This window comes from Amyelois transitella, chromosome 17 (assembly GCF_032362555.1).
Source record: "Amyelois transitella isolate CPQ chromosome 17, ilAmyTran1.1, whole genome shotgun sequence".
Classification (NCBI taxonomy): domain Eukaryota; kingdom Metazoa; phylum Arthropoda; class Insecta; order Lepidoptera; family Pyralidae; genus Amyelois; species Amyelois transitella.
In genome coordinates this window covers 9,049,694-9,074,722 of record NC_083520.1, presented here as the reverse complement: position 1 = coordinate 9,074,722, position 25,029 = coordinate 9,049,694, and the positions used below count along the sequence as shown (strand labels likewise).

At 36.2% G+C, this 25,029-nt stretch overlaps 3 protein-coding genes across 5 annotated transcripts; 2 read left to right on the top strand and 1 right to left on the bottom strand.

Annotated features, from left to right (window-relative positions):
• The first annotated feature begins 415 nt into the window (after positions 1 to 415).
• On the top strand, positions 416 to 12,587 carry LOC106138842 (outer mitochondrial transmembrane helix translocase). 2 transcript variants are annotated; one of them, XM_013340130.2, is made up of 8 exons: positions 416 to 758; positions 2,093 to 2,189; positions 3,134 to 3,278; positions 4,472 to 4,639; positions 5,791 to 5,919; positions 7,108 to 7,247; positions 9,729 to 9,860; positions 10,368 to 12,587. In XM_013340130.2, exons 1-8 carry the CDS (start codon positions 586 to 588, stop codon positions 10,533 to 10,535), a joined length of 1,152 nt encoding a protein of 383 aa, XP_013195584.1. In that variant the 5' UTR covers positions 416 to 585; the 3' UTR covers positions 10,536 to 12,587. The 2 variants fall into 2 exon arrangements, with proteins under 2 accessions (XP_013195584.1, XP_013195583.1); XM_013340129.2 differs by having other exon boundaries at positions 2,081 to 2,189.
• LOC132902731 (uncharacterized) lies at positions 7,281 to 9,250 on the top strand. The gene has a single exon (XM_060948916.1). It carries the CDS (start codon positions 7,649 to 7,651, stop codon positions 9,170 to 9,172), a length of 1,524 nt encoding a protein of 507 aa, XP_060804899.1. The 5' UTR covers positions 7,281 to 7,648; the 3' UTR covers positions 9,173 to 9,250.
• Positions 12,588 to 15,287: 2,700 nt separating the features above from the next.
• LOC106138839 (uncharacterized) lies at positions 15,288 to 24,731 on the bottom strand. 2 transcript variants are annotated; one of them, XM_013340124.2, is made up of 5 exons: positions 24,577 to 24,731; positions 19,633 to 19,814; positions 18,581 to 19,116; positions 16,546 to 16,676; positions 15,288 to 15,657 (listed from the first exon to the last, which is right to left on the bottom strand). In XM_013340124.2, the coding sequence occupies exons 1-5, from the start codon at positions 24,589 to 24,591 to the stop codon at positions 15,637 to 15,639; spliced, it is 885 nt and encodes a 294-aa protein (XP_013195578.1). In that variant the 5' UTR covers positions 24,592 to 24,731; the 3' UTR covers positions 15,288 to 15,636. The 2 variants fall into 2 exon arrangements, with proteins under 2 accessions (XP_013195578.1, XP_013195579.1); XM_013340125.2 differs by lacking the exon at positions 24,577 to 24,731 and adding an exon at positions 21,683 to 21,744.
• Positions 24,732 to 25,029: the final 298 nt, after the last annotated feature.

Here is a 25,029-nt window from a genome sequence, read left to right as displayed (position 1 = left end):
GTGAAAAGGAAAATTCAAACTTTTGATATATGCCTTTTCACCCCATCATTTTGTCTATTTAAAAAATGATATCTTAGCGCTTTTGGTGCTTAATCTGGGACTTTTTGACGATGTTGAACGTTCGCTTGCTCAGTAGCTCCGTGGATGGCGCCATAAAACGGCGTAGCACGTGCCATTATAGTGCAGCGGTTTTAATACTATTTCCGTGCCATGCTGACCCGCACAGTCTATTATCATTGCGTCAATTTTCAGTATATCTGCCAAATTTAAGGGTAATTAGAAAAAAACTTAGCCCTTACAAAAAGAGGTTTATTTGCTCTTCAGAATTTACCTTTAGATTTAGTACTACTTTTCGGGATTTTTTTTAATACCGGTGTTATATCTGGCGCTTTTTAAGTATCGATGTAGCGCCTTTTTCTTGGAGACAGTTGGCAACAGACAGTGCAGAAGAAAAAAATAGTGATGAGATGAAGAATTTTTTTAGATTCATATAGATATTGAAAAGTAGTAAAAATCGAATAGTATTGGTGAAAAATTAAGAGCTCCGTAATTCTGTTGCAATAATCTAACTGCTGGTTATTCGACATGGTGATCGAGGGCTCAGCATTTACACGGAACGATGTGTTCCAAATGGCAATACGTGTTGCATTTGTGTCTGCAGTTACATATTTTTCGATAAAATGGCTCGTAAACCAAATAGATCCGACATCAAAAAGCCGGAAGAAGGCAGAAGAAAGAGCACGCGAACAGTTACGCAAGTGAGTATCGATCTGTGCACCTTGCCTGGATAATTAATTCATCATATGAATTATTCTGATAACCTGCTATTCTGTAGTAAATTTTGTGCCTGCTAGTTCCTTGTCATTCATTTACTTAAGGAAAATTCAATTATTTTGTTTTGATGCAATGTGTCATCATATTCAGTATCAAATCAATAATTTCAAAAATTACTTCTTAGTTTTCAGCATATAAGTAATATCCTAAAATTAATGTGTCTATTGTCAAAAGCATATTAATAATTTCATATCCTCAATCTACATAATATAAGGAACAGAGAAGCTATGGCAATATATTAATACGCCTATGTGTCACCACAATATGTCTAAATTAGTACTATTTAACCACAAAATAATTTTGGAATCAATTTTTCAAACTTATTATGGAAATAGCTTATTTATGCAAACCATGACAAAATATATAAATTACTAAATATATGGGACAATTTACACGGATTGAGTTAGCCTCAAGTGTATTCACAACTTGTATTACAAGATACTAACTCAACAATATAAGTTCACTGAAAATATCAAATTGTCTTTTTTATTGTTGTTTTCATAACCTACTCTTTTTGTGGCTGTTTTGTTTGATTACCATGCATGAAATCATGTTTTTATGTAAATACATAACATTTATTTAACTTCATTGTCACAAAATTATATATTTAATTTTAATTCAAACAACAATCATAATAGTTCTTTTAAAAATAGCTTGCAAACTAACTAGTTCTTGAATCTTTCTATTTGCTAAATGACTAAGATGTACTTACCTACTTGTATTCATTCTACGTAAAGTTGAATTTTTCTTTGAATTTTTTTGAAACTTATGTTTTTATTAGTTATCAAAGTCCTACCCTGTTTATATTATATGTACATATATTGTAATTGAAAATGGAAACTCACTTTCACAATTAGTTGTGAAAAAGACTATTTTATTTGGTGCGGTTTTAATGTGAAAGATGGATAAAACAAAATTCAAATTCAACATTTTTATTCATTACTATGGGACATTTCAACATCACTTAATAATGTCATATCTTTTGGTTTCACAACATTGGTTGCTGTTGAATAAAACTTAAACCCTTCCATGTATACACGTTAAATAGCTTAATAAATAGCTTAAAACTTAACGCATAATTGGTTTATGATGTGCTTTGATCAGACTGACATAGGTAACTTATAGACAAAAGCCCGTAAAATAATAAAGGAAAAAAAAAATATTAATAAAAAAAAAATCTCAATTGGCCATATTTTCCAAATTGATGATAACAAAACAGCCACTACATGGAGTTGCATGTGTTAAGGGTGTCTTGCAGAGCGGGGCTCGGCTCGAAGCACACCCTGGCCTTGGACAAGCTGACTGACCACGAGATGATCATCGCATCGCAACTAGTTGTGCCCGATGAGATTAATGTAAGTTTACATTTGATTCAATAATTTTTTTTTATTGATAACCCGTCCCGGCTTTGAACGGGTGCAAAATTCGGAAAAAATTATACATAAAAACCTTCCCCTTGAATCACTCTACCTGTTACAAAAAACCGCATCAAAATCCGTTGCGTAATTTTAAAGATTTAAGCATACAGACGAACAGACTAAAATAGCGACTTTGTTTTATACTATGTAGTCATTATCTGACTGTATTTGCCCTTGATGTGCCTGAAGGTAAGCAAGATTTGGTCTAAGATGGTGCACGCAAACTCCAATAATGCCTTGTCTTGAATATTTCATAGTTTTAGGCATGGAAAAGGGCTGCGTATCATCACACGCGCGACGCCGTTATTGTCCCCATTTCGCGTCTTAATAAAGTGAAACGGCAGAAGATTTTCCGCGCGATAAAAACAGCCTCGCGCGTGCCACGTGGCTTTCCACGGGGCAGATTTAGCGGTTTATTCTGCTTATGTAAATGAGCCCTTTCCGTCTTATATAAATGTATAAATCGTGATTTATATTATAGAACAACAGGTAAAGAACACTTATTACTCGTACAGCAATTTACAAAGTAGACATTGTAAGATTATCTACAGAATGTTATTCAGTTGACAAGAGTTGTTTTACAAATGCTAATTTCAAGGTTAAACGCTTGTTTTCTTGGGCACGTAGACTGGATAATAGAATAAATGGCTGTTGCTATTTCAGAAAATATAAAATGAAATCTGATAGGCTTAGCAATCTGTCAATATTTGAATTTCAATTCTATCTTTATGCCAAACAGCTGAATGTCCTATCTGTCTTCAAGACTGTTGGCTCTGTATAACCCGCAAGGTTATAAAAACGGCTTCGCGCTTGCCATGCTGCGGTGGATGGGCCACAATTTTCACAGACATAATCGCATGTAACAGCTAGTTATTATCTAGGTGAACTGGAAGGACATTGCCGGCTTGGATAATCTCATTCAGGAGTTGAGGGAGACCGTGATTCTGCCGATCCAGAAACGGGAATTGTTCGCGGACAGCAGGCTCACGCAGCCTCCCAAAGGAGTGCTGCTGCATGGACCACCAGGTACGGACTCGCTGAGTAGCCTTTACCAATTTAAAACATACATGCATACATAAAATCACGCCTCTTTCCCGGAAGGTTAGGCAGAGACTACCTCTTTCCACTTGCCACGATCTCTGCATACTTCCTTCGCTTCATCCACATTCATAACTCTCTTCATGCAAGCTCGGCGGTTTCGGGTACTTTTGACCTGACCCTTTACCAGGACGTCCTTAATTTGATCAAGATACGTAAAACAGATTATTTAAAACATCAATGATCGAATAACTGAGATCAAAAATCGTCACAGAATGATTGACTGAACGTGAGCTGAACGTGGTCAGTCTTTGCGAGACTGTTGGCTCTGTCTACCCCGTAAGGGATAAAGATGTGATCATAATGTGTAAGTGTGTGTATGTAATGAATTCTTTGCAAACAAAGCGTGAATTAAAACCTTATGTATCCGTTGTACCTAAAAAATTTTTTTAAAGTGATATGTGTGTATGTGACTGACTGACAGGAGCATTAAGAGGATTCCCCTTAATGCTCCTGTCAGTCAGTCAAGAATCCTCATGGGAGAAGTATGGTTAGGTTTCGCGCGGGCGAGTATCTATATTGAGAGAGAGAGAGCTAGGTTTGTAATGTTTGTAAAATCTCCATGATAAAAATAAAAATTATTTATTTCAGACAATTGAGTCCATACAAATACAAATTATGTCGAAAATATATCAAAAATTGATTTCCGACCAAGATTTTTTAAAATTTTGTTACTTCGGTGATACAAGTGCCAAGGAGAGGTTCTTTACATATACATATAGTAGGTACGACACAACTAATTCAATACTCGATGTCGGAATACAATTGTGCCTAATTCACCATAAAATTCAGACAGAATCGTGTTTTGTTCTGATGTTTGAAAATGTACATACATACATATGGCTATATCCCTTGCGGGGTAGACAGAGCCAACAGTCTTGAAAATACTGAATGGCCACATTCAGCTATTTGGCTTAATGATAGAATTGAGATTCAAATAGTGACAGGTTGCTAACCCATCGCCTAAAAAAGAATTCCAAGTTTGTAATCCTATCCCTTAGTCGCCTTTTACGACATCCATGGGAAAGAGATGAAGTGGTCCTATTCTTTTTTGTACTGGTGCCGGGAACCACACATTTGAAAATGTGAAGCATATTTTCAACAGCACATTTTCATTACAGGTTGCGGCAAAACCCTGATAGCGAAGGCGACTGCCAAGGAGGCCAATATGAGCTTCATCAACCTCGACGTGTCGTTGTTGACCGACAAGTGGTACGGCGAGACGCAGAAGTTGGCGGCGGCGGTGTTCAGTCTCGCCGTCAAACTGCAGCCTTGCATCGTCTTCATTGGTAACTATAGATCGAAGAACATTATTTATATTTTATCAGTATGCAATTCATACTAAATATAATTTTCAAAAAACACGTTCTACCAAACACAAAAAACCGAGCACCGGTCAACCAGGTACTAGTATTAACATAAGTTATGTAACAAAATATTCTCTATGAATCGTCCTATCTATTAATGAATTTCGTTGCGTAGATTTAAAGATTTGAGCATACATACGGACAGACAGCGGGAAGCGACTTCGTTTTATATTATGTAGTTATAGTACCGGTTAAGTTCAGTGAACTTTCGCTTCATCAACCTCGACGTGTCGTTGTTGACCGACAAGTGGTACGGCGAGACGCAGAAGTTGGCGGCGGCGGTGTTCAGTCTCGCCGTCAAACTGCAGCCTTGCATCGTCTTCATAGGTAACTATAGACCCGCCCTCAAATTTATGAATTAGTACGTCTCTTTTTAAACCGTCACCCATATTCGGAGGAATTTCATAAAAAAATAAGAAACATAAATGCATCTTTTGCTTTAGCATCCTTCAATGTAGAAAATGACAAAACAATAAATAGCCATGTAATTTATAGTTTTATCGTTTGCGGACAAGTATATCATAAAATGAATATGACACAGTTTATAGTTCTTTTATTATTATGTCGGAAAGATCGAAGAACATTATTTATACTTTATTAGTATGCAATTCATACTAAATTTAATTTTCAAAAAACATGTTCTACTAAAACAAAAAACCGAGCAAAGCTCGTTCAACCAGCTACTAGTATTAACATAAGTTATGCAACAAAACATTTTTCATGAATTGTCCTATCTATAAGAGAATTCCGTTGCGTAGATTTAAACATTTGAGCATACATACGGACAGACAGCGGGAAGCGACTTCGTTTTATATTATGTAGTTATAGTAATTGAAAAGTTCACTGAAGTTCTTTACTTTGATTTTCAAATGTTTTACATTTGAATCTCAATTTCAATTCAATTGATAAATCTCAATTTCAATTGAAGGCCAACAGCTGACCCTGGTCTTCAAAATCTTTCAAGGCAGTTGGTCCTGTCTACCTCCCAAGGGCTAAAGAAGTGATTATGTGAATTGCTACTGCAATTGCTTAATGTGTATGGTGTGATAATCAATTTTTTTTCTTATTTTCAGATGAAATCGAGTCATTCCTGCGCACGCGCACTCAACACGACCACGAAGCTACAGCGATGATGAAAACGCAGTTCATGTCTCTGTGGGACGGACTGATCACCGACCCCGGCTGCACTGTCATCATCATGGGTGATTACTATCATATGTCTTCATACATTAGTGTATCCTGCATCATCATTTCAGCCTTAGGACATCCAAGGCTGAAGATTATGACCTTCAGTTTGCTCTGTTGTCGACCTGCATCCAACATTTACCTGCGGACTTAACCTTATCATCGGTTCAGCTCGCGGGGGGCCGGCCTTTGACTACGTGGTATTCACTCGAAGACTTTTTGGAGCCATCTGCCATCAGGCCCTCGAGAAATGTGCCCTGCCACATTGCCACTTCAGCTTGCTGGCTCGAGCTGCTATGTCGGTTAATTTCGTTCGTTTACGGATCTCCTCATTTCTGATTCGATCTGGCAGAGTAACATCGAGCATGGCTCTCTCTCATTAGCTCGCTGAGTGACCCTGAGCCTTTTTAAAAGGACCACAGTTAAAGACTTATTATTATTTGTACTATTACTATTACTTACTATTTGGAGGGAGTTAGAGAGAGTATCTTGCATCTCAGAAGGAATTACTGGTGGGATTTGAGATAATTGCGTGATGCCGCGGGTGAAATCTAGTTAAAACATACATATGTATATACATACAATATGTCATCCATAGGAAAGAAATTTAATGGAGTTGTTCGACCCCCTCCTGATCAGAAAGTCTAATTTGCAAAATGTCAAACAAAGCAGAACGTCAAATGAGTAATCTGCCTATCTAGCTAATCGCCCATGTAGCAAAACGTCTAACTATCTATATATTGCCTCTTTAGAAAATCGACATTTTTTCATTATGTACTCTTAGACGTAGAAAAAAAAGGCGGACATATATTTATTTATTGCTTTATTATTTATAGGATTTTCAATGGGTCTTCTCTGTTATTTGGTTATTAAGGTTGGCTGGAAGAGATTGCTTAGCTATAAGTCCGCCTTTGCTCAATATATTCATAATGTATGTTTCTACTACATATGTATAATTTTTTATGGGCAATAAAGATAATTTGTATTGTATATCTCCCTATAAGGTTGACTGGAAGAGATTGCTTTAGCGATAAGTCTTTGGACCATCTATATCTGCTTTGTGCTGTTTTGTATGTTTAACTCTTATGGTGCAATAAAGAGTTTTATCTATATATCTATCTATCTATGTTTATAATGTGTTTCTACCCTATAGGTTTTTTTTAACGGGCAATAAAGGTAATGGATTGCACTGTATATCCCCCCAGGAGCAACGAACCGGCCGCAAGACCTGGACAAGGCCATCCAGCGGCGCATGCCGGCCACGTTCCACGTGCCCATGCCCAGCGACGCGCAGCGCGAGCGCATCCTGCAGCTCATCCTGCGCGCCGAGCCGCTCGCGCCCGACGTCAGTGCCTCGCAACACGGAATTAAAAAAAAAAGAAATTTGAATTCGAATTTTAAGAGTGTTACAATTCAAATTCGAATTTCTTTTTTTTTTATTTATTAGTATTTGAAGTTATGTACATTGATTTGATAACTAACCGATGTACTTACTGTGAGGGAAAACGTCGTGAGGAAACCTTCACATATAGTAAATGATCATATACGGGTTAGGTTCCCCTGCGATGGTTGCGGAACTCAAACGGCAGTCGTTTCGGTAAAAACCTGATTCACCCAATCCAGGATCCATTATCAAAGGCATACCCCGGCCCCATCTCCAGAGTGGTGAGGATGCAACCGGAACTATAGCCATGAAGAAGAAGTGTACAATTTAAATGGATTATTTAAAAAAAAATTATAGATAAAATGGATAAAAATAAATCGCCAGGAAGCGACCTTGTACGCATGTCCGATTTGAAACTAATTGTTGATAAGATTAGCCCTGTTTTAGCAAAATTAATAAACTTGTCTGTGAAAAATAAAAAATTTCCTACTAAATTAAAAGAAGCCATAATACGTCCAATCCATAAAAGAGGGAATAAAAAGGTATATTCCAATTTCAGACCAATAGCAATATTATCAGCTATAGACAAAATAATAGAAAAAAGTATAGTTAATCAAATTGGTACCTATTTACAAAAAAACAATATTCTTAATGAATGTCAACACGGTTTTCAGAAACAGAAAAGTACAAATACGCTATTATCTAAATTTACGGACGATATTAATACACATTTAGAAAACAAAAAAATTGTTGTAGCTGTTTTTTATGACTTTAAGAAGGCATTTGAAACCCTCGATATGGATACCCTCTTGAAGGGCATGGAGGAATGCGGATTGGGACAGCCGCTGAACCAATGGTTCAGCGACTACCTTACTGGACGCTCTTATAGAGTGAAGGTCGGAGACACGCTAAGTGACGAAAAATTAGTCGATTGCGGCGTCCCGCAGGGGTCGGGGTGTGGTCCTGTCTGTTACCTGATGCACGTTAACGGCCTCTGCGGAGCGCTGCAGCACTGCTCCGCGTACATGTTCGCCGACGACCTGTGCACGCTGAGCGCAGGAACAGACCTTGCCGAGACGTGCCGTTTAGTCCAGCGGGACGTAGACGCGGTGGTGAAATGGTCACATGATAATGGCATCATTTTAAATACAGAAAAAACGAAATTGCTTATAATTCACTCACCTCATCTCCGCCCCGTGGAATCTCCGCCTCCGTTATTTGCTCATAGTTTCGAATGCTTCCATGATAATAATTTAGATTGCAAATGTACACCTATTGAAAATGTCAGTTCTGTAACTTACCTGGGTGTCAAAATAGACACTAAATTTTCCTGGGAATCCCATATAGATTATATATGTAATAAATTAAGAATACTACTAGGAAAATTTTATCACCTATGTTTTAAAGTACCTACATCAGTATTGAAATGTTTATACTTCGCCTTAGTCGATTCTATATTGGGATACGCTCTTGATTGCTATGGACTAACTTTCAAAACTTACATCGATAGATTAGAAGCACTACAAATCAGATTCTTAAAACTATTAGTCAACAGAAAAACAAAAAATCATTGTAAAGGAGATTATACTAAATTATTTAAAATATGCAAAATCTTACCAGTAAGCTTAAAACATAAATACCTTTTGGCAGTTAATAACCATGGCAAACGGGATCTCAGCTTAGCGTTGATTAGACATGGGCGTGGCACTAGGTCAGTAACCACAGGCAAATATAAGGTCCCCAGAGTAAACAATTACTTTGGAGATAGAACTTTAAAAAAACGTTTACCGTATCTTCTTAATAGTTTACCTGAAAATATCAGACTGGAACCACGCTTATGCCGATTCAAGAATATGTTAAAAAAATATTTACTCGAATTACTGTAATTCTTTTGATCTTATAAGATAGTTTATGATTTAAGTACCTACATATAAGTATAAATGAGACTATTACCTGCAGTCAAACCGCGTAAGCAGTTTTGCAGGACAAATGTATAAAACAAAAAAAAAAAAAAAAAAAAAAAAAAAAAAAAAAAAAAAAAAAAAAAAAAAAAAAAAAAAAATAACAGTAAATTATCAATTAAGGACGTCCTGGTAAAGGGTCAGGTCAAATGTACCTGAATCCGCCGAGCTTGCACGAAGAGAATTATGAATGTGGATGAAGAGAAGGAAGTAGGAAGAGGTAGTCTCTGCCTACACCTCCGGGAAAGAGGCGTGATTTTATGTATGTATGTACATTTTCAGACAAATATATGTTTGAATTGATTAAGCATGTGCTTTTAATATACCGTGTCATGTATCCTTCTATAGAGTGGGGTATGATTATTAACGAACATAATAACGAACGTGTATGTATGTTTGTATGTTTGTATGTATGTATGTATGTTTGTATGTTTGTTTGTTTGTTTGTTTGTATGTATGTATGTATGTATTTAATTGCCAGATCGACTACAAGCGCCTGGCGGCGGCCACGGAAGGCTTCTCGGGCTCCGACCTGCACGAGCTGTGCCGGCAGGCCGCCGTGTACCGCGTGCGCGACCTCGCCAGGGACGAGCTGGCCAGGGACCACGAGAAGGTGCGTCTGTACATACATATGGTCACGTCTTGTGGGGGTAGACAGAGCCAGCCAGCTATTTATTTGGCTTAATGATAGAATTGAGATTCAAATAGTGACAGGTTGTCTAGCTCATCGCCTGAAAAAAGAATCACCAAGTTTGTAAGCCTATCCCTTAGTCGCCTTTTACGACGTTCACGGGAAAGAGATGGAGAGGCCCTATTCTTTTTTGTACTGGTGCCAGGAACCACAGGTACGTGTATACATGTGTATTTATATAAACATACATATGTATAATAACAGAGCTAACAGTCTTGAATAGACTGATAAACCACGTTCAGCTGTTTGGTTTAATGATGGAGTAAAAGAAGAATCTCAAGTTTATAAGCCTATTCCTTAGACGCCTTTTACGACATCCATGGGAAAGAGATGGAGAGGTCCTATACTTTTTTCTATTGGTGCCGGGAGCCACACGGCTGATTGGTGTGGTGATTCGAATAATACAATAATTTCCGCATTTATTTCCAGGCCTCAAAACCCACATCGAAATCTAACGAATCTGAATCTGACGATGAATTCGTGGACGCCGTCCGGCCTATCACTATGGACGACCTTCGCCTGTCGCTCAGCAAACTCAAGGAGTCCAAGATACAGTGCGGCGCGCTCCCTTCCAGCATGCGGATAGAACTGGATTAAACTGGTTCGGATCCGGTTGTTTCTAGATTTTAGGTTTTCAATGTTACCGCGATTCCACACAACTTACAAGGTGAGGCCTGATAGTTAAACCAAATTGTAGCAATTTAAAGAGTGTAGAGATTCAGCGAGGTGATTTCTGTTATCTGAAGATGAATTATTTGAGCGAAATTGAGAACATACCCTATACCCCATAGAACAGCACCCTACTTTCTCATTATGCGGATATAACTGGATTAAACTGGTTTGAATATGATTATGGTTTTAAAATGTCTCCAATTTCGCATTGAAGCTGAGGTCGAATTAATATGGCCAAATTTCAGCAGCTCTGACGAGTCTTTCAGTATGCAGTTATAACTGGATCAAACTGGTTTGGTTATGGTTAAAGTTATATACATACATATGTGTTTCCAATTCTTATTTCTGCAAGTCAAATTCAAAACTTCCCAGGATGTAGATAGGACTGGTTTGATCCGGTTATTTCTAGACTAGGTTCACAATGTCTTTTGTTTCGCTTAATTGTGAACCTAAGGTAAATGCGGCGCCCTTAAATTTCAACATATATGAATAGAACGTTCTAGATGTGTGTCTGCAATTTCATTTAACTAAAGCTAGCCTGGTGTGCGGATAGAACTAGATATAACTGGTTATCGCCAGATGAAATTGTCTTTTTGTTTATGTTTTTTTTTATAAAAGCCCTTTATTTTGGTCACAGCTAAAATGTCTATGATTTCAATGTGACATGTCATATTGTATTGAACTGTCAAAATATATATATTTTTTTGTAAATTGTTTCTCTTTCGTCATCAAAATCTATAAAGATACATTAATTTAAACATATTCTTCAAAAACATGACGTTGGTCGGACTTAGTACTGAATAACTGTAAAATTATATTATTGCTTGCCTAAACTCAACGCCATCTAGCGAGAAAAATGGTTACTACTTTGTTTTTAAATTGTCACTAGAGAACTTCTCATTATCTACCTACCTGTTCAATATATCAATGTTATAAACTTTATTGCATCAATGTTGTATCTATAGACTGTCTCGAACAAAAAATTCGCCGTCCATTTGAAAATGGATCTTAAAATTATATAACAATGAAGCACACAATTCTTAAATTTTTATACTCTTATAAATTAGAAATTTATATTTAAGTACTGTGTGCTTTATTGCAATACATTTAGATCCATGTTTGAATGGCACATATCAGTGAAATGACGTATAAAAGTGTAGACGTGTTTTGTTTTATTTTACTCTGTGTGAATCTAGTTTATAGTTGATCGAAGCTTAATTGGCTTCACCATTTAGTTATATTCCGCTTTCAAAGCGCAATGAAAAATATTGTTACCATAATTCGTCTATTCAAATAAGGGCCGCACGAATTATACACGAATATTTTAAGGTTTATAATGAATAACTGTGTGTATATACTAGATTCCGCCTGTCGCTTTGCTCGTCTTAAAATTGTAATTGTTAATTAATAATATGATTAACCTGTCAAGAAGATGAAGTAACTAATATACTTACAAATTTTATGTAATAAATTGTTGAAGAAAATCTGTTCTATGCCTATTCTGTTACCCTTAAAATATTATGTCTGTAATTTGTGCCGACCTTCTATTCATATTAACGGTATATATAATATTTTAAAACGTTCTAAATGTTTGTATATTTTTGATGGGTACTATTTGATCGGTTATATAAATTGAAAATATTTGTTCCAGATTTTAAATATCATTAAATGAAAATATTCATACTACCTAGAAATTAGTGTGTAGATAGTTTGATGAAATTTTCAAATGATTTAGTAATTCGCGTATACTCGTACCTTGCATCTGTCTCGTTCTGTCCGGAGGGTTCTTCCATAAGTTAGAATGAGATGGCATAATGATAAAATTCATAGATAGGGATAAATCTTGGAACGTATTGATTAAAAATCACGTTTATACGATAATTCTGTAATTTCGAAAAAAAAAAAGAATGTTAATACCGGAGCTATAATGAATAATTTTAAATCTATTAAAAACATAGTGAACTACACAAATTTGAAGTAGAATTTAAAATAAGAGCTGTTTTTTTTTTCTTAATAACTAATAAAGCATTTACTGATTAAGTCATAACGTTTTTGGAAAATGTAGTAGTGACCAGTGAGAAAATAAATTAATAAAATTAATTGAAATTAAATTAATATAGAGTGGTAACACGCTGTTGTTTGCATTTTTTGATGGATTTGTGGGATATTAGTATAATTATGAACTAAATTATACTTTAATATCATAGAAAAGGACAATACTGTCTAAGCGGTGAATAATACCGGCGGTCGGGTGACAAAGCTAATCTGCACGTGTAAGTGTTACCATGTTAGTTGCTAACAATCACGTCTTAATCCCACACCGAATACGTGCGTACATACATATAGTCACGTCTATATCCCATACGGGGAAGACAGAGCCAACTGTCTTGAAAGGACTGATAGGCCACGTTCAGCTTTTCGGCTTGATGATTGAATTGAGATTCAAATAGTGACAAGTTGCTAACCCATCGGCTAAAAGAAGTATATTAAGTTTATAAGCCTTCCCTTAGTCGCCTTTTACGATATCTATGGAAAAGTTAAGGAGTGGTCCGTTTTTTTTTATTGGTGCCGGTAACAAAATAATGACGAGTCTTGCGTTCTTCTAATAACTCTTAACTACTGCTCTTCATCGTGCTAGCTTTTTCTCTTACTCCTTCGCTGTGACTGTTGTAAGACTCTGAAACGCGTTCTCCGACTCTAATACGCATTAAGCCAAACAGCTGAATGTGGCCTGTCTTTTCAAGGCTGTTGGCTTTGTCTACCCCGCAAGGGACATATATGTGACTAAATAAATACATATGTTAATATCCTACAAATTCTAAGCTCAGATTTTTATACTTTAGTTCGCTAAATTAGATGGTTAGATGGGGCTGTGTTTTAAATTGTTAAGTTATATATTACATATACATATATATGTGTGTGCTATATACTAAATAAAATTGCAGTTCAAAATTACCGGTTTAACTAGTATTAACAATAGACTGAAATTTCATAGTTTAAAGCAATAATTAGTAGTCATAATTAAAGTCATATGATGTTTTGCCTTTTTTTTTCAACGTGTGATTTCTTTTCAATTTCATGAAAGAGTCAAAATGAAGTCAATCCAATAATTTTTATTAAAAAGTGAAACTTTTTTGCGAAGACAATTAATTACTACTTTTTTTTGCATAAACATTTGTTTTGTTACCTTATTGCGGGTTCACTTAACTTTCTTATTTGTTGTCACTCTGTTTGCACAAATATTACGTTTGATATTTAATTTGTTAGTAGCAGTAAAGTGCTTGTTATGGCTTTAATCCAAATTATTATTAAATAAAATTAACAGTTAATAAACAATAAAATATTAGTTTACAGTTGTAGGAATATCTCAACAAAATCTATAGACAATATACTTTGCAAAATCTTTTGTGTGTTACAAGGAGTAATTATAAAAAGGCAATATTTAATGTAAAAACATGGGTGTGAATAATTTAAGAGTTTTGTAAAAGCATTTTGCTTTTTTACTATAATTTTGTAACTGTTTTGTATATAGCTGTTAGATTAGTTCCCGTCTCTTTTTAAGTGGTTCACTTAGAGTGAGATGGATGACCTGTTTACTGGTTAATTTCTGTATGATTTAGAGGAATTTCTTCAGAAGTGGGATTTTATACGAAAAGGCAGGATTGGAACGGATTCAATAGAAATTTAACTGCACCTAATAAAAATATTTGAGCAAGAAACATAGAAGTAAAAGTATTTATAAAGAACTAATTTTTAATGTCTCTTCTCTTTAATTAAATATTTACTTTACTAACGTGTGTGGCTTCGTTCATGTTAACATAAAGTGACCTGTATATTTAATATATACATACATAGACACATTTCCTACTTATCCACGTAATAATGTAACGCGAAAGCTTAGCTCGAAGAATCGCCAAGTTCATAGCCTTCACTTTCTAATTAGTTTCGTTCAAGTCTATTGCAATTCCTGCCTTTTGGTTTAAATCTTACTTCTTTAAGTCTTACTATTACTTTAAAATAATATTTCGTGTTGACCGCAGGTTCTAGCAACGTGTATTAAAACATATCGTTAAGGTACGTTTTACAAATAATCTTTGTGTAAAACATTTCTTTCTGATATTGAACTTCTGCCGATGACAATACTTTCATAGTGTCATAATTATTTCAATGACAAAATAAAAAGTTTATATACGTTGCGTAATCTGTTCTTTAATGGGTAACTATTGGTTGATTGGCTGTTTTTTGTTACGCTTGTTAGAAACTAGATTTTTGTCAAGAGACTAAGGTTTTGGTGTCGTGGCTGACTTTTTCTCCACATGACGAAACGCATTATATTCTTAACTTAACCCCTCATTATGGTTAAAAAATGATAAGTAAATTATTGTTACAACAATTAAGGCACGGAACGTGATAATGCATTGAAATTTGAATGATAGGGCCATATAAATGAATTTTGCAAACTTGGATTGAACTAAGACTTAGTATCAGTAAGAGTTCACTTTTGATAGTCCCTATTTTTCGAGATTCGACCTTAACTCGAACAAAATAGAAGTCAAATTTCGAAACCCGGGCCAAGGCGTTGAATTTAATGAAGTTAGCTACGACATTTTACCAGTTGTATAGAATCGTTGTTCAACCTCACCTGGTTATATTTATTGTGTAAATAAAAACAGTGAATTAGAAATAATTGTTTTATTTTGTGATTTGTTTTCCATTATTTTTAAAATAAGGTTGCTGTTTTAGGTTATTTTGTCCAAGGTTTTGATTGTATGTCGTAGTAAATAAACTTACACATGCAAACAACACTGCACCCTATAAATTGTACACCTTTCATGCGCAGTCGTGTAAAGAGTTTTATGCTATGAAGCGTTTTCTTGAGTGTTGCCACTCGTCAAATGTTCTTACTGAATTTCATGAACGTCTGAATAATAAGTTATCTAATCAGATCTCTGAAGTCTTAATGTACGAAGACTGTCATCTATCGGAAACACGCTTTCTCTTCTTTGGTATTTTGAACTTCGTCTGATCAGAACTTTGAATACAGCATCTGCGAATGAAAAAATATCTAGAGAATTAAAAGAAATATGCGGTTTACCGCAGAACAAAATAACACCACACTTTTGTATGATATAGAATTCCTGATAGAGTTGATCAGGCAGCAATAAAGTGATCATGTAGTTGTGTAAATACCAGGTCAAAAATAAGGTAGTCTGCTGCAGAGCTTTGAAACGTTTGAAGCCCAATAGTATGTAAAGTATGCCGTGTGGTTCCCGGCACCAATAGAAAAAAGAATAGGACCACTCCATCTCTCTCCCATGGATGTCGTAAAAGGCGACTAAGGGGTAGGCTTATAAACTTGGGATTCTTCTTTTAGGCGATGGGCTAGCAACCTGTCACTATTTGAATCTCAATTCAAATCGTGACAGGTTTCTTCTTAAAGCCAAATAGCTGAGCGTGGCCTATCAGTCTGTACAAGACTGTTGGCTCTGTCTGCCCCGCAAGTGATATAGACGTGATTATATGTATGTATATATAGAAATAAAAAAAAATATTACTATCACTGTCAAGCATAGTAATAAATTAGCCAAAAAGTTAAAGCTAGTTAAAAACCTGTCGTACTGACTCCCGAGATTGTAGTCACTAGCGGACCTCCAGTTTTTTTCTCCAGGAGGTGAGGACAGAATCTAACACCAAGAGGATGTCATAGTTTGTTCGTCCTTTAGTCGCCCTCCTACGTCGGCCATCCCTTAGCAGTCCTATGTCGAAGATCACTATCGTGCAGGCCCAAATTTCACTCCCATACTTTAGTGTTGGGACCAACGCGCCAGCCAGCCAGTCGAGCCTTATAGGACTACTGCCTATTCTACCTTGGGCAGTGATATAAATCTTATCGATACCTAAATTACTACCTTACAACAATTTTTTTATTTGTAACCTTTTTCCATTTATGTGGCTTGGTTTTCTTCTTATTCTTCTTTTTCCTTCGCTTAGCTTTGACATGTCTAGTTTTCGCCTCTGACTTTTGCCGCGGATACTCGTACAGTCCTCTCAGAAGTTGCAGGACGCCTGTTAGGTAAAAATTTTGTAACAGATTTTAAAGCATTCATAATTGTTAGTGTCTATTTTTAGAGTTATGCTGTTAGTTATGGTGATAGGTAAGTATCTATGTATATCCCACGTTAAAAAATATAAAAAATAATATCTACTGCGAATGTTGTAGAGTAAAACAATGAATAATTGTTGCTAATAAGTGCTTAACTTAAAATCCTTATTGAATTTTGTGTTAGTCTCTTTTAAGCCACCTAATGGTATTATTTTTAAAGGTTTATCGCGATTGAGGTAAGGTGCTAACAAGGAATAGAATAAAAAATATATCTATGTAAAACATATTTTTTAATGTTCATAAAATCTATATAGATAGATAAAACATATAAATAAAGAATATTAAACTCAGCGTCAGATTAGACACGCCTAGCGGAAAAAAAATATTTTGGCGGTCGAGCTCAAAACATCGCTCCCGCTACACCGTCGTTTACATACATACATACATGTGATCACGTCTATATCCCTAGCGGGATAACCAGAGCCACCAGTCTTGAAAAGACTGATAGGCCATGCTCAGCTGTTTGGCTTAGTGATATAATTGAGATTCAAATAGTGACAGGTTGCTATCTCATCTCCTAAAAGAGGAATCCCAAGTTTATAAGCCTATCCCTTACTCGCCTTTTACGACATCCGTGGGAAAGAGATGGAGTGTTTCTATTCTTTTTTGTAATGGTGCCGGGAACCACACGGCACATGGTCGTCACGCACCATCTTTTTAACGTAAATTATTCATATGGTTGGTCCTGCATCATGCCTATAGAATGGTAGTAGGACCTTTATAATTTTTGTGAGTCACTCAAATCAAGAATAGCTTACACGTGTATGACTCCTTCGATGTATGTAATGTATGATGAGTCAATCCATCAAAATCCTATACCAATCGTTGGCGAGGTTCCAAAATGAATATATTATTGGCGAACAAAGTGAAATGATTTTTATTTTATAGTAAATTTGCGGTTAACCACAGCCGTAAAACAGATCTGCATACAATGTCAAAGAACCTTGTTGCATCTTTAACCTCCCGTAAAAAAGGTATATCTATTATAACGATAAGAAAGAGCTATTCCTTTTTCACAACCGAAAGGTATATTTGATGGTATCGTTAGAAGGCTGGTCAGGGGTAAGGAAGCAAGTGCTTGTCAGGGATGAGGAACTAAGGACTCATCATGTGAAGTGGCTTTGAAAATTAGGGCTTACATTTCATATCACTCAAAATTCTCCCTGATTACGGATTTAGCTATTTAACGACTATGTGAGCACTAATTTAGCTAACTCAGGAGCGTCGCCAATCCCTGTGTGATAGTCAGCATTGTACTTAATTAATAAAACCCAAATGTTAATATATAAAAATATTTATTTTTAGACTAGGACGTGACTACTGGCGAAACTTATTTATAATATAAGTATTCCTACTAACTTGGTAAATATAATAAGGCCTTTTATTTATAAAAAAATACTTATACATATTTATAAGTATTTTTACTTCGGTATGGATTATACCTATACCAGATTTACAATTACCTCTACTTTCCTTATCTTCTCTTGTAAGCAATTTTTACTGTAAGAAGTAAGAATTATCGATGTGTCGTGCATTTCATAGGTTACAGGGTACTAATTGTTAGAGCATAAAACGATTTAGTTTTCCTGATATAAAGTTGCGGTCTTTCTAGTACTCCCTATGTGAATTTTTCTACCCTGTGAAAATATCTGTACATATCTGCGGATCAAATTTGTTAGAATGAGGACCTGAACAACGCCCCTGATAAAATGTTGAAGTAAGTCGAGGCGTCAGACAAGTCCCTATGGTAAAATAACCCTAATGAAGCAATTATTTACAGCTCAGTCTCTTTCCAAATCTTCCTCACCTTGCTTAGCATCAAAGTACCCATTTTTCAAGAAACTCATCAACGGATACGGGACATCCTGATAATCCTCTCTCAGCACATTGTCTTCGAAGCTTCTAGAACTGACGATGGAAATATCTGAACACGCGCCGAATTGCTCTTGGTTTCCGCACCCCAAACCCTGAGTTCCATTCGCGCATATTCCCCAATTATTCCCAGCTGTATACCTCCATTGTAAGACGCAATGATCACAGCTCAATCCGGGGGGTAATCTGTAATTGACGCTATATTTTGAGCTTCCTCGATTTGGATAAAATTTGGTGCCCCCGTCTTCTAATTCTAATACGAAACTGTCAAAGCATTCTTGGTCGTCAATGCCAGGGTCGGGGCAGAGTTTGAATTCCCAGAAGCCCCTGTGGTAGGCTGTGAGCTCCACGGTGGCGGTGAACAGGGACCCGGGCAGGTAACTAGCGACGATCACGCCGTCTCCATACTTCCCGCCAAGTTCGTGGGGACGGGGGATTGGCGCTTCGTAAGGATCACCACAGATACCGCATCTGGAAAAAACATAGCTATTATTATATCGGTTTAACTAAGGTACATGTTATCTTTAGCGGGTTCTGTTATGCGTTATGAATGATTATGAATATTCGTGTAAATGATAAGTATATTATAAGAATGGTTTAGCGGCTGAAGGAATCTACTATTAGATCTGGGAAAACGAAATGATATCAGAAAGAGGAAAATCTTTCTATTTCATTAAATTCAGACAGCTTCCTCCAATTCTCTCTCTCATCCCTGCGTATTCGCGGTTGCATCCTCCACTGAAGGGTTCCGCCTACCCCTTCTACTAGGGGATACCCTTTTTATAATTGATTTGAGTGATTTTGACCTCAATCTGCCTGGTGGTAAGCAAGATGAGGCATAAGGTGGTGCACCCAGGCTCAAATAGTGCCTATTCACTCTTGCCTTAAAAATCCCCAAGTTAATTGTATCGGGGAAGAGAGATGCCTCTTCCAATACATTATGTTTCTTCGATACTCGGTTTACGATAAAAAACAATTAAGCCATACCTGCCCCCGTTCCCGGACCACTGATTTGCGAACCCTCCGCAGTTTAAGCCGTCGTCGTCATAGTTGGGGGCGGTGGGGAAGCCAAACCTCCAGGCCGAAGCCCTGGAGGGGGGCTGGAGAACTCGGCCGTGGCCCAGCACACACGCCACTAGGCAGGACATCAGCACCAGGATTTGACTCATCTGGGAAGATCGATTATTTCGGATCAATGGATTTATGGACACATCTTGGTTTAGCTAAAAACATTATGTTTCTAGTTTGTTTTTATTATTATTTTTGTATTTTTTTTTAATTTTCATAGATCGCAAATAAATGCTGTCTGTTTACATTGTTATTTTTAAAAGTTTATGAGTACAGCTAACATCAAACCTAGAGCAGTCACTGCTTTTGTCCTAAAGGCTTTTTTTACTACATTCACAGCAAGAGTTTACTTGTTATTAGTATAACTCTGACAAATTTTACAGTCCCGTCGCTGTAATAAATTAATCACAAAAATGATTTTGCGTTTTTTTTAAATTAAATAGGTAATTTAAATAGGTAGGTACACTTATTTTGGGTAAATGCGTAAATGAATCACAAAAATAAATCTCTAATTAATTTACTAGGAATAAATATCTACAAAATGTCCACTAGTTAACTTTTTTTTCAGTAACGTAACAATATCATGACGAAAGCATACTGAGTCCTAACGCACGCTACATGTTTAGTGACCCTGCGTTGCATGGACAAAGAATGTTTGCACAACTGCCAGAATTTATCATTCCATAAACATAGGGAATTTCTGCGAAACAATAACATTGTCCTTTCTGATTAACATAGTCATGTTAGGTACTTTTTTTTTTAATAAATTTTAATAAAAATCATAAATCCACATACGTCTCCATTGCATGATATATTGGCCCTGCCGCCAACCGATGAGGTCAACTAGTCCTTTATTTTTATCTAAATAAAACTCTGGACACGATAAGAAGATGTGTATTCGATCAGCGTTGGAAAAAAGCGGGAAGATTTTTTTTTCTTTCACTATGGAAATTGCGCACAGGTAACTAATTGGCGCAAACCAAACGCCAAAAGTCTTGAGAAGACTAAAAAGTCGCGTTCATTCAAATACCTAGTGACACAGAGAAAAACGGACAGCCTGAAAGGATATAAATATTAAAAACATCTTTTCCAAAAGGATTGGTACGAGAATATTTTCACTCTATATAGAAATAGAAATCTTATATTCCTGATTTTATGATTACTATCATTATATTTTTCGCAGATTTAATTTTTTTTTGTCATACACCTTTGTCACACTTTTATTTCAAGTAAACGTGATTATCATTTCGGGAACTCAGAGCAGTTACTTTTTTATATCATTGTCTTTATGGGAACCAGTTGTCACTCCAAAAATAGGTTTAAACTAAAATACATCAGGGATAAAACAGTAAAAAATCGAACTTCCTAATCTAAATCTGCAGTTTCAGATAGAAACTACAAAACAATTCAACATACTTATTGGTTGTGGCCTTAGATAACTTTTTGGCTGGCTATTATTGATAGGTTTCATTTATAACTTTGCCGTGTGGTTCCCGGCACCAGTACAAAAAAGAATAGAACCACTCCATCTATTTCCCATAGATGTCGTAAAAGGCGACTACGGGATAGGCTTACAAACTTGGAATTCTTTATTTAGGCGATGGGCTGTACCTGTCACTATTTGAATCTCAATTCTATCATTAAGCCAAATAGCTGAGCGTGGCCTATCAGTATTTTCAAGACAGTTGGCTCTGTCTACCCCACAAGGGATATAGACGTGACCATATATGTATGTATGTGTAACTTTACCTACTTAAAATTCTATTCTTTTACCTTCCTATAGGACTTTCGGGAATCCTTACTAAATATTTTGCCCACAAAAATACACGTTTGTACAATTACATAGAAATACATAGTTATAAAAGAAACAAATCACTTGCAATGGCGGACTTATCCCATGAATTATTAAATACATTGTCCGTAGGTACTAACTAGTGTAGTTATATCGGAATATTAAAAAAAAACTTACTGTTTATTAATTCGCAGTATAATTAAGTTTAATAGCCCTCTCTGTACTAACAGAATTCTGTCATGCTTTCCTTTTTTAAACGCAACGCTTCGTCACCGCATTATCAGTGACCATCAGATAAGAAAGTGGTACAGATTATCGCTTTCAGACAAAGCCGACACTACAGGGGCCTACGCGTCACTCACGTCTTAATTCCTTGCGGAGGAGACAGATTAGGTACAATTAAAACCAAGAATAGGTAGTAAACAGATTAACTAGATGAATCCTTTAGTCGCCTTTGAAAAGTGCAAAATCATAGTAAAAGCTGCACTAGACGAATACGCCTATCCTTTAGTCGCCTTTTGAAAAATGGATATCGCCATGGGAAAGAGATGGGGTGTTTCAGTTTTAAATTATAATTTCTTTACTCTGTCGTAGCTTCTACTATTGCAGCGCTCGTATTGATTCTAAATACATACATACATTAGTCTTTATCCCTTACGGGGTAGACAGTACTAACAGTTGCATAAAGACTGATAGGCCAAACTTTGCCTTAATTTTCTTTTTTATTTGAAAAAAAAATATGAGGGTGACTATACATAGAATCACATCTTTTTCGGGAGGCTTTTTCGGGCAGAGACTACTTTATCTTTCCACTTGCCATGATAATCATAAATTGATTTGATTTAAAGTGCTAAAAACTACACTACAAAATTATAGTGTATTCACTACTTTAAGTAATCAATAACAAATAATCCTATCCAATCAAAACAAATATATTTGAAGCACCACCACTGATTCATAGATTAGTTGGCAGGAATTTGCCTATAAATGCTTATCATTTCTCAAGCAGAGTGAGTTGTTTATCTAATAATCAAGGAAAAATTAAATTAAAAATAAATAAATATATACGGGACAAATTTGTGTAATTACACAGATTGAGTTAGCCTCGAAGTAATTTCGAGACTTGTGTTACGAGATAATAACTCAACGATACTATATTTTATAATAAATACTTATATAGATAAACATCCAAGACCCAGGCCAATCAGGACAAGTTCTTTTCTCATCATGCCCTGACCGGGATTCGAACCCGGGACCTCCGGTGCCACAGACAAGCGTAGGTACTAACGGTGCGCCACAGAGGCCGTAAAATTCAACAATTGATACTTTTAAAAATACCTCTAATAATGTTTTGAAAAAGGTAGATGTTAGGAGTACCCGTAATCGTAGAATATGCATGAAAGTAGTAATGAGTGCGGAAAAAGCGGTAGAAGTCTGTAGGGATCGTAGCAAGTGAAAATCCATCTCTGCCTACCCCAATGGGAAGAAACAGGCGTGATGGTTTGTACGTATGTACGAGTATAAGGTAGTGGTGCTGGAGAAAGATGCTCCAGATTCCATGGACTGCATTTCGCACAAACAAGTCCATTCTTCGTGAACTCAACATCCAAACTAGGCTTTCCACCACCTGTTTACGAAGAATTCTGGAATTTTTTGGCCACATAGCACGCAAAGATGGCGACAATTTGGAACAGCTGATGATCACCGGCAAGGTAGAGGGGAAATGATCAAGGGGACGTAGCCCACTTAGATGGACTGACCAGATACGTTCGACGCTGGATAAGGACCTACATGAGGCGCTCCACACCGCTAAGGACCGGGCAAGGCGGAGAGACGTAGTGCGCTCAAACTGACTTGTCTCTGGGGAGTTCACGACCCTCAGTAATGAGGAACACGACGCAAGAAGAAGAAGAAAAAGACGAGTATATAGCTGAAGGTGGCCTTTCAGTCTTTATGTATTTATAAAATACCGATTTCTAATGACATCATCTTCCATTCAGTCAATTGAGATATGGATTGACTTTTTTTTACTGATCTTGACTAATGTTTTCAAAAAATAAAAAAATATCTAAAGGGTATAATTGCGGGCTAGACTTTATCCATGTGTTGTACTTCTTCCTCATGGCATTAGTCCCGGTTGCATCCACACCACTCCGGAGAGGAGCCCGGGATGACCATGGATCCTGGATTGAGTGTGTCAGTCCTTATACATATTTAAGTACATTCGAACTTAATGTGAACAAGGCCTTTTCAAAACTGTTTGCTCTTCCAGAATGTCTACCCAGAAAGGGATAAGTGATAAAAAGATAGGAATCTCAGAAAAGCTAGTTGAGTAGATATTTCCTGGGGACTGGTACCTCTATGAATTGGATTAAGGAATGAAATAGGCAGGCAATAACCTTATTATTTTCATTGAATTAAATCTATGATTAAAAGATATGTTACAATAGCCGGAACAAAAAGTTAAATTAATTAATTTAGATTAGTTGACTTAGATACCTACTTCAAACGGTATTATAGATTATAATGGCCATAAAAAAAATAGAATAAATTGTAAACAAATACAGTGATACGATAAGTGAACGATATCTGATCTGACACGAATTTTTAATCTAATAGTTGTAAAATTAGCTAATTTCAGGAAATTCTAACAGTCTAGATAATCTTATCTATTATTGAGTTTTTTAATCTGTGATAGGTACCTATTACGGTTAAATTACGTTTTAAAATAAAAATAACAACAATGGACACTCAAAGGTCACTTTTTCACTTGCACTACACACACAAGAAGTACTTACGCTTCTTTCGCTTCGTTTACCTTTATAATTCTTCATGCAAGCTCCTCGGTTTCGGGTACCTACTCCTTATCTGTCCTTTATCCGGGATTCCCCCGATTTATTTGAACCTACTCAGTTACCTATTTCGGTTACAAAACTTTTTATGTGAGAATAACTTTATTAAGCCTCAGCTTCGGATTATTCTTTTATTACGCGATGGGTTAGCAACCTGTCACTACCTGAATCAAAAATCCCGAATAATTTAGTTTTAAAAAGAAGAAATATTTAACTTACCCTAGATTTAAGCATAATTTACACTAAATAGGTACTTTACACAACTAACAATAAAATCTACATTTCACATCAACATACACTAAACTAACACAACACAATTAACCAATCACATTCTATATAATATTTGAAATGTTAAAAATAACGAAAAAAGCGACGCGCGCGGCGCCTCATTCTCCCGAGACTGAAAGATGTTTCCACTTTGACCGGCCATTCCTCATCAATTTCTCCATGCTTTCTAGGAAATCGCCAGCCGTGACGTGACCCTATATTATTGACTTTTGTCATGCTTCTGCCGATCAACAAACATTTATATCTGCTCTTGCGTCTTGAGTTAAAAAATTAAAAAGTTTGTTTATGGTAGAGTGCGCGCAAGATAACAATATTAAGAGCACCAGCAATATATCCTATGACCATACATATATACATGAAATTTATTCCTTACAGGGTACACAG

Bases quoted from the DNA above. Each gene is read 5' to 3' on its own strand.
- LOC106138842 (XM_013340129.2), top strand. From the start codon at position 586: ATGGTGATCGAGGGCTCAGCATTTACACGGAACGATGTGTTCCAAATG. The intron at 2,190-3,133 runs GTAAGTTTACAT...GTTATTATCTAG, and splicing joins TTGTGCCCGATGAGATTAAT to GTGAACTGGAAGGACATTGC. The intron at 9,861-10,367 runs GTGCGTCTGTAC...ATTTATTTCCAG, and splicing joins TGGCCAGGGACCACGAGAAG to GCCTCAAAACCCACATCGAA.
- LOC132902731 (XM_060948916.1), top strand. From the start codon at position 7,649: ATGGATAAAAATAAATCGCCAGGAAGCGACCTTGTACGCATGTCCGAT.
- LOC106138839 (XM_013340124.2), bottom strand. The intron at 16,677-18,580 runs GTGAGGAAGATT...TTTACCTAACAG, and splicing joins GTACTTTGATGCTAAGCAAG to GCGTCCTGCAACTTCTGAGA. The intron at 15,658-16,545 runs GTTACAAATAAA...TTTCATTCGCAG, and splicing joins AGCCACATAAATGGAAAAAG to ATGCTGTATTCAAAGTTCTG.